Source organism: Neofelis nebulosa, chromosome 1, assembly GCF_028018385.1.
Source record: "Neofelis nebulosa isolate mNeoNeb1 chromosome 1, mNeoNeb1.pri, whole genome shotgun sequence".
Lineage (NCBI taxonomy): Eukaryota > Metazoa > Chordata > Mammalia > Carnivora > Felidae > Neofelis > Neofelis nebulosa.
In genome coordinates, this window is record NC_080782.1 from 190,637,022 (window position 1) to 190,649,998 (window position 12,977).

General features: G+C 32.5%; 1 protein-coding gene across 19 annotated transcripts in view; it reads left to right on the forward strand.

Moving 5' to 3' along the window:
• The window catches only part of RBM26 (RNA binding motif protein 26), an 86,404-nt gene that overhangs the window by 59,629 nt on the left and 13,798 nt on the right, over nt 1–12,977 (forward strand). For all 19 annotated transcript variants that reach the window (XM_058682247.1, XM_058682275.1, XM_058682256.1 and 16 more), the window contains 4 exons: nt 101–268; nt 1,789–1,893; nt 5,019–5,219; nt 7,531–7,617. In XM_058682247.1, the coding sequence (XP_058538230.1) occupies nt 101–268; nt 1,789–1,893; nt 5,019–5,219; nt 7,531–7,617 (561 nt within the window). The remainder of the gene's footprint in view (nt 1–100; nt 269–1,788; nt 1,894–5,018; nt 5,220–7,530; nt 7,618–12,977) is intronic.

Here is a 12,977-nt window from a genome sequence, read left to right on the forward strand (position 1 = left end):
ATGAATATGTAAACTAAAACTAGTAGTTACTTATTTTTATATTTATTTTGCTATGTTTACTTTGTGTATCTTAGTTTTTCTCTTTTTAAAAATTTGGCAGATGTTAATTTCAAAACTAGAGAAAAACAAAGCAATGAAGTCTGAAGATAAAGCAGAAATAATGAAAACTTTAGAAGTTTTGACAAAAAATATTACCAAGTTGAAAGATGAGGTCAAAGCTGCTTCTCCTGGACGTTGTCTTCCAAAGAGTATAAAAACCAAGACTCAGGTATTTTAATTTATGTTGTTATTCATATTACTACTTACTGAAAACATTACAGTGCTGCATTGCTTAACATTGTTTTCCTTTTAGGTAATAACCTTTGCTTAAAATCTGACTGTTACATGCTAACATTTTCCCCTCCTTCATTAATTAATAGTAAATATATACAAACAAAACTCTATTCATCTTTTAAACTTTTTAGATTTCAGTTGGAAAGTCCATAATTAGAATATTTATGGATAATAATAATAATAATTAAAAAGATATCTTGAGGACAAAGTGATACAGGTACTTGAATGCTTGATGAATACTTGACTGAAGAGTTTGAACTTTGTAAGTTCATAGTCTAAAAGGTTAATAAACAAGAGTAACATTTTGACAGCATTATATAGAATTGATTAAAAGGAGGGAAATTTAGATAGATCAATCCATTAGATATAAATAAGTAAGGAAGATAATTTTACCTGATAAGCAATTTTTTTTAAAACTTCAGAGTTATATAGTATTTATACTTGGTGTTGTGTGTATGTACATACATGTGTAGAATCATGAGTTCATATTGATATTTCTGATTCTAATCCAACACCCCAGGGTTCTTTTCCTTCTTATTCCATATTTTACCTTTGTGTTCCCATAATGACAACTTGCTTCCCACTAACACCAATACGGTACTCATTTGCACAGTCATTTAATACATTCCAAATAGTTCCAGAATTGCTACAAGAAGTCCACTTCCAACGACTAAGTAAAAGATTCAAAATTTATTTGTATTCTTTAAAAGTTCACTGTATATTCGACTAAGGATATAGAGTCAGAACTGTGGCCTAGGATTACTTTTTTTTTTCTTTCTGCGGTTATGTTATCAATTTGGTAAAGTTAGGTGTATTTCTATTGATAGTCTGTTTTGAACCCCTTCCCTTCATTCTTGCTGATTTAACATTATTTTGAATAAATAAAACATAAACATGATTCAAAAGTTAAACTATATAAAAAGGTATATATAGAAGACCGTTTCCCTTTGATTCCTGCCACTCCGTTCCCATTCTTCCCTCCCTCTTGGCGTGTATGTATTCTTTCCTACATAAAAGCATACTGTATAGCGCTCATTAACACTTTGGGTTTTTTTGTTTTTCTTTTCCCAGTTATTTCCTGAAAATTAGTTCATATGAGTCCATAGAAACCTCACTTTGGCTTCTGTACGGAAAATGAATTATAGGGAAATCAGCGGAAGTAGGAACAAATTAGGAAGCTATTGTAGGAGTGTAGACCAGACATGATTGATGGCTTGGACTAGGGCTGTAGGACTGGATGGAGATAGAGAAGGAATGTATGGATTAAATGGGAATTTATAAAAGTTCTTTGTAAAAAGAAAAAAAAATATATATATACATATATATATATATAAATACAGAAACTATTATATATATAAGTAATATATATATTAAAAAACATTTTTTATTAAATAACATTTTATAAATGTAGGATATGCATTATTGTCATTTAAATTATTAATTATCATTTTCTAGATGCAGAAAGAATTGCTTGATACGGAACTGGATTTATATAAGAAGATGCAAGCTGGAGAAGAAGTCACTGAACTTAGGAGAAAGTATACGGAATTACAGCTGGAAGTACGTTTCACCACAACTACCCAGTATGCTAAAGATGAGCAGATGTAGTAGGCATGGTGGTCAATTTGAAAATGTATCCCCTCATCCTAATCAATAATTGTTGGTAGTCTGACAAATACAGGAAAGAGAGAAGAAGTTAGCAAATGTTTCAGACCTGGTAGATGAAATCGTTCATTTAATGAGGGGTGGCAGTAGTTCTACCTCTACACCCAAGTCCCTCTACTTCTAGTAAGTTTGGTTCCTTTTCTAGCTCTCCTCCCTGAGACCAAAATCTATTAAAGCCTTTTCAGGTATTCTTTCAAGAGATCTTCTGTACATATATAGGCATATTATATTAAATTGCTATACGGCCCAGACTTTTACTGGAGAACTGTATTGAAAACATGCTTACTTAAGTTTTGCCTATAGATGGTGCTGTGGATGTTTATAAAGGAAAATAAACTACTTTCTTCTCTAGTTTAGCTATATGATTATTTTTTGTAAGAAAAATCTAGTGACATTATGAAATTATTACAAATTAGCATTTTGTAACATTTAGCAAAAAGATGTTTAAAATTAAATGTAAAAATGTTTACATTTTGAAGTACAGAGACATTAATGCCATCAATGTAATTGGTACTTGCCTATATTTATCATCGTTTGATGCCACAGTTAGCATTTTTTTATGGTTCAGGTTATTTTGCTTCATCTGAGAATTATGGGGTTTTTTCCCAAATTTGTTAGCACCCTGGTGATTTTTTTTTCTGACCTAGGACAGATCTGAATTTAGTACTGGCGTCCAGGTATTAACGTTAACAGACTTCACATTTAGCAGCCACTTTGCTTGTATTAAAGCTCTGTCTTGTTTGTCATAGGAAATCATAGGATGGCCTCTAACCCTGTGTACATCTTACGTTCTCTGGAAAGTTGGTAGGGCTGCCTGTACGTCTTAGACAAGATAACAGGTTTTGAAAAACATGTATTTCTTTTATGTTAATATAGAAATTGTGTTTTCTTTATTATGGAGGATACTTGCTTGTGTTGATGGGACTTAAGCTACCACATAAAAAGTTTGGGCGCATAAAATTTTAGTAAATAATAGTTCTACCAGTATTCTTTATTAGTCCATGCTTTGGTTCTCTATCATGATCTAGCTAAACACTGAATGGCATTTTCTGCTTTTCTTTTATGATCGCTAAACTTTATAGTTTGTAGTTACTATTAGCGTATGCAGATATTATAATGCAGTATGTCCCGGAGTGTGTCATTTAACATGCCAGTTCCATTCTTTGTTAACAGATCTTAGTGCAAAAACTTCTAAGGCCAAATAAATTTGGAAAAGGTTAAACATTCTTTTTGCCATAGGATTTCTTAGAGGTTTTTAATTTGTGAATCCCTAAATATACATAATCAGTATTCCATATTGCTCAAATTTATTTGTCCATGGACCCCCTTTTTCAGGCAACATTTTGAGAGAGTATTCCTCAGAGCATGCTTTTGTATATGCTCCTCCCATTATGAACATTAATCCTTGACCTGTGAAGTTTATTATTTGGATTTTAGGTTATTACTTTAGCTAATGTTAATTAAGATGAATTGTCTTGAGATGAAGAAACAAATATTAATACTTGAAAAGATCTGTCATTGGTGCCTGCTTGACATTTCCACTTGGGTATCTCATATCCTCAGACTCCCCCTTGTTCAGAATTGAGCTTATCTTGCCCCTAAATTCCATCTACACAGTTACACAAACCAGAAATCTGGGAATCTTCATTGATTCCTCCCTTTCCTTTATTATCCATATCTAAGTAGTTACCAAGTGTTATACGTGTTACTTCCAAGTATGTCATAAATATGTTTTCTTCTCTCTTACTTGTATTGCCACCAGTGTAGACATAGCTTCCATCCTCAGTTGTTGGGGCTACGTTAGTAGCCTACCAACTGCTTTCCCAGCTTATTCTCATCTTTCTTCTACTATGTTCTTAAAACTAGCAAGAATAACATTGTAAATACTGATTTATTGTATCACTCTACTTCTCTACTTAAAATGTTTTCACTGGTTTTCATGGCTCTTAGGACAAAAATAAAAATCTTTAATTTAGTGATCCTTAAAATTTTTCATGATCTGGTTCTGCTTATCTCTGTAGCCTCATTTCTTCGTCCCATGTGGTCCAGCTACACTGGATTTCCTGTATTTTTGAGTACGGTGTTTATTTTAGCCTTGATTCCTTTGTTCATGTTGTAGCCCCTACCCCTCACCCTTACCTTGCTTGTTCTTTGTTTCTTCTTTGAGTCATTGAACACATACTAAATATCTGCAGTCTGCCAGCTGCCATTGTAAGTACTAGGGATCAGGTGGAGAATAAAACAAGGAAAAAATATCCTCATGGATATTCTAGCATATTTATTGCAGATCTTGAATGTTCTGTTCAAGTCTTTAAGTAAAACATTTCCTTACTTTTTTAATTACTTCTCATTAATATAATTAAATAACTTGGTTGCCAAATGTCTCTTTACCCCTCTAGGATTTGAGTTTCAGGAAGGTAAGGACTCGAGCATAGGAAGTGCTCTTTAAATATTTGTGGAATGAAGGAACGGTGTGCTTTTCATGTGGAGCACTGTGGTGGAATAGAAGTTAAACATGCTACATTGGTTGTATGATGATGTTAGTGTAAGTGACCAAAGTGATAATTTGAGATAATTATACCTACTGAAGCCACCAGGCAAATAAATAGACACACTGTATTCAAAGGTCCTAAGTGGAAAAATTAATTTATTGTATATTAATTATGTATCTATGTATTAAGCTGGTGAAGTAACATTTTCATACCGTGTATTATTTGGAAATCAAGAATTGCTGGTCATCTAATGATACAATCTGAGATCTTGGAAAATAACGAACTTAGTAGAAAAAGGCACATTTAACAATTTTAAACATGACTTAAATATTACTTTGTTTTCTAAATGCATTAGCTACCTAAGTTTACGCTCACTTTAAAAACTAAAGCCTTAAATTATGATACCCTTTTCTAAGCCAGTATTTGAATATGATATCAGATTGTATAAAAGTTTGATAGAGTATGTATAACGTGTGGCTTGTGTTAGAAATTGTGGCATTTAACTTGTGTGTCTATAATCTCTTCAAGGCTGCAAAACGAGGGATTCTTTCATCTGGTCGGGGTAGAGGAATTCACTCAAGAGGTCGAGGTGCAGCTCACGGCCGAGGCAGGGGTCGAGGTCGAGGTCGAGGTGTGCCTGGTCATGCTGTGGTGGATCATCGTCCCAGGGCATTGGAAATTTCTGCATTTACAGAGAGTGATAGAGAAGATCTTCTTCCTCATTTTGCGGTACTTTCTTACTGTCCAACAAAACAAGTACTGATAGTCATTGTTGGGGATAATGATTAAAGGAGAAATTATGGAAATGATGAGTAATTTAATCCCATTAATCTGACCAAAGGGTTTGATTAATCTATAATTATCTTTTGTTAATTATTTAAAAAGCAGACATATTTTTGTTTGTTTATTATCTGGAAGAAACATTACCATTCTTAACACCTCGTAGGCCTTCAGATACTGTGAAATGAATGATTTAAACTTTGCTATCGCAGAGGGAAAAGTTCAGTAGTTTAGTGTCATTTGATACTTTTAAGGGAAAATTTAACATATGTAAGCCATCCAGATTTTTTTAAATTACAATGGAATTTTATTTGTTAATACTGTATTCTTGATCTAGCTGACCTTAGAAATGAAGCAAGATGAAATTTTGATATATGATCTTGAAGTTGCCTTAGTCAGTGCCAGGGTATACAGTCTAATACAGACTGACTGACTTATGAGAAAGGAGAATGAGATTCTAGTCCTGGCTAAGCCATTATTTAACTTGGACTTCCTGGGATCCATTTGGCTCATGTGCAGAATGGAAATTATATTTGTTTAAAGGCCGTTTCAACTTAAACGTTGTGATTAGTGGTATCCCAAAGGTTAGTTACTAAGCATCAGTCATGCCCTCAGGCCTATAGTAATTGCTCTGGAGATATGTAGGAAATAACCAGTTCTTTACCTTCCAAAGATTTTATATATATTATTTTAACACAGATAAGTTAAAGTAAATTATAAACATAATTTGTGGCATAATCAAGTTACATTTATTAAAAACTGTAAGTAGTAACTTAGAGAAGTATCTTTTACACAGGCATATGATCGGAAAAGGATAGTAGAAAATTTCATAAGGCAGTAAAACTGGAACTTAGATCTTGAAGGATCAATAAGCTTACAGAAATGATTAAATCTTTTTGGAAATTCAGATTTATGTGTTTGACAGTCACATTCTAAGCTGTTAACAGAAGTTACAAAGGTGAAACTATACTTTGTTGGGACATAGAGAGTTACTGAAAAAAGTGGTATATGTTTATGAAATTACTAAAATTAATATTTAAGGAAGAGGAGTCTGGAAAGTCCAAATTTAGTAGTGGTAATGCACATTTAAAAATGATCAGTCTTTAAGAATGCAGGTTTAAAGTGTAGTTCTCTGTCTCAACCTGGAATTTGAACCTGTGGCAAGTAACAGAAAAGAACCTACATTTTCATAGGACTGTTGACTGTTACAAATTGTGATTAACGAAATGCTTTCTTTAATTTACCCACTGGGCCTGGTGGTGGTGGTGGTGGCAGTAGTAGTGGTAGTAGTAGTAATAAAAATCATAGAGCATTTATTTCGTGTCAGATATTATTCTGAGTGCTTTATATAATTCAATATATTATGAATTATTTCAACAACTCTCTGAGGTAGGTGCCTTTATTATGCCCACTTTAGAGATGAAGATGAAGCATGAAGAGATTATGTAACTTGTTCAAGTTCACAAAGCTAGTACCTGACAGAACAGATTCTAGAGTCCATTATCTTCATAGAAATTTTCGATATAGAGTGTGTGCGTGTGTATTTAATGAGATTATAATTATAATTTTATTTTGGGGTAAAAAAGAAGAAAGGTATTAGTGATGATATATAAAGGACTAGAAATTTATATGATAAAGGTTGTTTGTAGAAAAATCTTTCTACATATGGAAAAAATAAAATCCAGCAAACCAGAAGCAAGCATTGTTTAACATGTTTAACTCTTTATAAGAGTGTGGTGTAGAGGAGTATGTGTTAAGAGTGAAAGCAGGGTCAGTTTGAATGTTAAACTTAAAAGACCTGATCTCTCCTGGTATTTAACTGAATTACTTTGGGAAAATTATTTAAATTCTGACTCTTTTTATTTGCACCATCTTTAAATTGAGAACGGCACACACAAAAATATGAATTCTGAGGATTAAATATTCTGTTTTAGAAAGAAGGTGGCACGTTATGGGATTGGAATAATGAGTGTACAAGGAAAGGCAATAAGGAAACCCAGTGTTTGACGCTCTTTCGTTGATTTAAAGCACAGTTCAATCAAGTATAAGTTTCCCTAATTCTAAAAAGTGTAGAATTGTAAACAGGACTACTCTTTATCTTGTAACATCAAGTACTAAATGAATTATTCATCTTTTTTTCTGTTAATCACCATGAATTGTTATATATTCTGGGTTACATTTATTGGTGTTTTAAAAACCATTAGGATTTTGGATGTTTCAAAATATTTATTTGGAGAAAATACTTCTTTTTAATTTAAAGCAATATGGTGAAATTGAAGATTGTCAGATTGATGACTCTTCACTTCATGCAGTAATTACATTCAAGACAAGAGCAGAAGCTGAAGCAGTAAGTATTAGAAATCTAATTTATTGAAAATTCAGATTTAAATGTTTTATAAATATTTCTTTTAAGTTTTATATAAAGGAAAACATTTTAACTTACTAGATAACTGCACTTTGACAGTAGATAGGTCATATGAATTGGAATTCATGGCCACAAACAATGTCCTAAAGCAGTTAGGCAATTCTGTTTATAACATGATAGAATAGTTACCAAGTTGAATGTTAAGTTGTATTGTCTTGAGACACCAGCATTTCTCCTTCCTTTCTCTTTCACCTGGGATAGGGCCATCCCACTTTCCATTACGCTTTTTCTCAGCTGGCCCAGAACAAAGTCTGCTTTGGGAGAATGAGTGATGAGAGATAAGGTAGAAGCTAAGATATAATACTGATGGCAGTCCTTCTAAGCCATCTCTCATCCGCCACTTACTAGTCCCAGTAAGCTGAACTCTAAAGAAGTGTCCCTAGCTTAGCATACCCCCAACTAGGCCTCTACAACTTTTTGCAATGTATGATATATAGCTCTAGCTTTTAGGGTCTTTATAGTAATCTTAAGCTATGTATCTTGAATTGTCTTTACAAAGAATGGTCAAGTATATGCAACCTTGTCTTTCATCTGGGTTTAAAAGATTAAAAAAAAGGAAAATGGATATGAGGTGTGGGAGATTTATAGGAAATGTTTTTAGCCTTGTGTGTTCTTTCTTCAGGATTATAGAGAGATACATGTACCATTTTGTCCTTGGAAAAATGCTGTAAGAGTTCCAAACAGTTAACCTAATGTGAATGGAAGAGTGGTATGCCTTTCAGAAGTTTTAACTTGATTGTGGTCTAAGTTAAAGTTTAAAAAAACTTTCTAAATTGATTTATCTTCTTTATAGTGAATACTCCCTGACAACACAATGATACCTTATTGGGGACCTAACCTGGTGGGAGTTGCTCTTGGGGCATTATAACCAGTAAAAGAGTGTGGGTCTGAAAAATCTTAGTTAAGCATTCAGCTGGGGCCCTGGAATAACTAGTTTTAAGATCAGTGATGTAGGAAGTGGATCATTTTATAGAATAGGAATGGATCCTAGAGTTATGTTTTTTTAAATCTCGTTTGGGTCATCTTTTCACTTAAAGATCGTTTGTGAGAGTATTATTGATGAGAGTTTAAAACTTCTTAAAACTTGTATGTATATATGTTACGTTAAAAACTAAACCCTTTTTAAAATACTTTATAAATTTTTTTTTTTTTTTTTTTTTGAGAGAGAGAGGAAGGAGTCAGGTACTTAACCAAAGTAAATCTTTGATCAGGTTTTTTCAAAAAGTATTATTGAGTATAAGTTAAGAATAAGCTTCCTTTAATTGATGCTTTAGTGACAATTTTCAGTGTAATGTTAGGTAGCTTGAGTATGTCTCTTTATGTTCTATTTTCTAGGCAGTAGTCATAAAACAATGGTAGCTGTCATTGTTAAAATTTCTCCTTGCTTATGTGACTGAGGAATAAAAACCTCTTACCCCTGAAATAAGTATTGGAAGTTTTGCTCTTACAAGATTTATTGACATATACCTTCTTTCTTGGGTGTTGCTTTTTCCACCTCACGTGTGTGTGTGTGTGTGTGTGTGTGTGTGTGTGTGTGTGTGTAATACAATTCATGTTTTCCAAATGAATAGCAATCAATTCAAAAGACTAGGGATTAATGCATAAACAAGACTTTAACGCTGAATTATATGGAGTTTGAATATGTGACAAAATAAGTTAGATATAATAAAGAATTACCTTTTCAGAGTAAATACCATTTTAGTTGGAATTATTCAGTAGGCTGAAACGAAGAACTACCATTGCCATGATACACATTTGAAATTAAGTTATGGAAGTTGTTAAATCATAATCATTTGCTTAAACCAAAAAATTCTTAAAATTTTGTAACCTTCCTATTGTAGAAGAGAATAGAAAATTAAGTTGAAGCTGATCTTCTACAAGCAGGATATATAGGCTAAGGCATTGATTTTCAAACTTCTGGATATCCGGGATCATTAACGTTTAGGAATTTAAAAATTAGTGTGTTGACATAGAGGTATCAGTTTTTAATTTTATCAAGGAAAATGCGTTAAAAGTACAAACGAAATTTCATGCACCATCATCATTTTATAGAATAAATAAAATTTTAACACCAAAAATATAAGAGGATGTAAACTCAAGGTAAGTGATAAGTCTTCCCAAGGGGGAAAAAAAAAATTGTCAACCTTTTTCAGTGTTTATTTCCAAATATATCATTGTTCTTACTGAACCATTGTCCTAGATGAGTGAATGAATGTCCCTGTATTTTCTATAATCCGTAGATGCACAATATTTCAAAGTGAAAGTACAAAATAAGGTACATGAGACATTCAAATATGACTGAAAAGTGAGAGATTGTCCCCAAATGGATATACCAAACATAACCATGTTAATGGACTTTAAGTTGTTTTTATTCTTTTACAGTGTAGCGGTGAATATTCTTGGTGAATATTTCTCTATGTATGTATGTGAATATGACTATAAGATATATTCTTGATAACGTTATTACTGGATGAAAGGATATATGCATTTAAAAGTTCTGAAATTGCCCACCACCCACCACCCATATAGGTTGTACCACATTTGCTTGCCCACCAAAGATGTATGCGAGTGCCTTTTCCCCATACACTTGCCATATGTGTGTACTCTGCATAGTGGCTTGCTTATGTAAAATACATGGGTACATAAGCCATCGTGAGATATCAGGCAATTTTATTTTGGTAAAAATAGCAACTCATTTCATTTTTAATACACTTTTATGATTGAAGTTGAACATTTTCGTGTTTAAATACTCTTTATTTCTGTTTCTGTCAACTATTTGTGTCATTTGCCTATTATCTTGCTGAGTTGTCTATTCTACTGATTTTTTTTTTTCTGAATGAATTGGGAATTCTTTATATACTAGAAAATTAGCTCATTAGTTCTAAACATTTTTATGAAAATTCATAAGAATTTTATTTGATGTAAGGAATAAACTAGGTGTCTACTTGATTTCATTGAGTAAAGCTAGTTTTCCCATAATTTCACCTGTAGGATGTAAGGGTACTCTTACTTAGTACTGTTCTCTTCCATTGATCAGTTTTCTTTCCATGTGCTTCTTCCTCATCTTTAATTAAGCTAAACTTTATAATATATTTTAATAGCTTTTCAAGGCTGTTGTTTGAATTCCCTCTTATTATGCCCAGCTATTATTATTCATTTTCAGAATCTTCGTGGTAGATGTTTATGTGTTTATTTTTCATATAAACTTTAGAAATTACTTACCTGGTTCTAAAAAGAAGAATATAGTAGAATTAACATCTTTATGATACTAAATACTCCTCTAGCATATCATTGTATTTCAATCCTTTTTTTATCCTCTGAGAGCATTTAAAGATTTTCTTTATATAGATTAGATATATATATATATTTGTATGTATTTTATTTATATATAAGATGTAGGTAACATACATGTGTTGCAGATTATATAATATAAAATATATATAAACAATATGTATAATTTCTTTGTATAGGTAAATATATTAGTAGTTCTCCCCAATCATTTAACTTAAAGTTACTTTAAACGAGGTATTTTTTCCATTGTATTTTCTCTTGATTGTTTGTATGTAGAGAAACTATTTGTTTTTATTAAATATGTAACTGTTGTTTTACCAAATTATCTTTTGATAGTTTTATATTTTGTTCTTTTGGGTTTGTCAAGTATTCATTCAATCATAACACTAAGTAATGGTAGTTTTACCTTCGTCTTTCATGTTTATAACTTCTTACTTTGTGTTGTTTAATTGTTAGTACCTTCAGAAAAATGTTATTCAATAGGGCCACCTGAATGGCTCAGTTGGTTAAGTGTCTGACTTCAGTTCAGGTCATAATCTCACAGTTCGTGAGTTTCAGCCCTGCATTGGCCTCTGTGCTGACAGCTCAGAGCCTGGAGCCTGCTTCGGATTTTGTGTCTCTCTCTCTGTCCCTCTCGTGCTCGCTCGCTCTCTCTCTGTCTCTCTCTCTCTCTCTCTCTCTCTCAAAAATAAACATTAAAAAAAAAAAAACTTAAAAAAATAAAAAAAGAAAAATGTTAAATAACAATAGTAGTAGTAGTTGTGTATTTACTCATTTACTCACTCATGAAATGTCATTCGTTGTCTTGTTCATGAAATGAATGAAAATGGTAAATGAATGAAAACATTTTTAATACTTTTAGTAATATATATGATGCTGACTTTTTAGGTGAAGGTAGCATGCAAATGATTCCCATTTTTTTTTTTTTTTAAATTTTTTTTAACGTTTATTCATTTTTGAGACAGAGAGAGGCAGAGCATGAACGGGGGAGGGGCAGAGAGAGAGGGAGACACAGAATCGGAAGCAGGCTCCAGGCTCTGAGCCATCAGCCCAGAGCCCGACGCGGGGCTCGAACTCACGGACCGTGAGATCGTGACCTGAGCTGAAGTCGGAGGCTTAACTGATTGAGCCACCCAGGCGCCCCAAATGATTCCCATTTTTGAATGCTGTAGAGATTTTTGGGTTTTTATCAAAAACAGATTTTATATCATAACTTTTGTGTATTTGTTAGAAATTTGAGGGTTTTTGTTTTCTTTCATCTATTTATATTGTTTCCTAAAATTGAACTATTTGCTTCTGGTATAAATTCCCACAGTATTGTATTTCTTTGATAAATCCCTGAAATCTGAAGTCTGTTCTTTGGTTTTTTGTTTTTTGTTTTTGTTTTTGGTTTTGTTTCACTTTTAAAAAAAAATTATTGAGATATACTTGACATACAGTGTTATATTAGTTCCAATTAAGTTTGTTCCAATTAGTTCTTAGTTCCAAGTTAGTTCCAATTAGTTCCAATCAAGCATAGTGATTTGATAATTCTCTACATTATTCAGTACTCACCACAAGTGTAGTCTCCATCTGTCACCATGTACATTATTACGGTTTTTATATTTCCTGTATTATACTGTTCATTTTTGTGACTTTTTATTTTTTAACCAGAAGTTTACCTTTTAATCCCCTATGTGTATTTCGCCATTCCCCTACCCTTTTCCCGGACTCTGGCAACCACCAGTTTGTTCTCTGAATTTAAGAGTGTTTGTTTTTGTTTTTTTAGATTCTGTATGTAAGTGAAGTCATGTGGCATTTGTCTTTTTCTGACTTGACTTAGCATAATAGTCTCCAGATTCATCCATGATTTTGCAAATGGCAAGGTTTTATTCTTGTGTTTATTTTTACTTTTAATTCAGTTTTCAAAAGTAAAATTGGTTTGTAGGTTGGGGGAGTGGATATTATTTTTTATCAGTTATCCGTTTTACCTGACTTCATAGAAACTACTT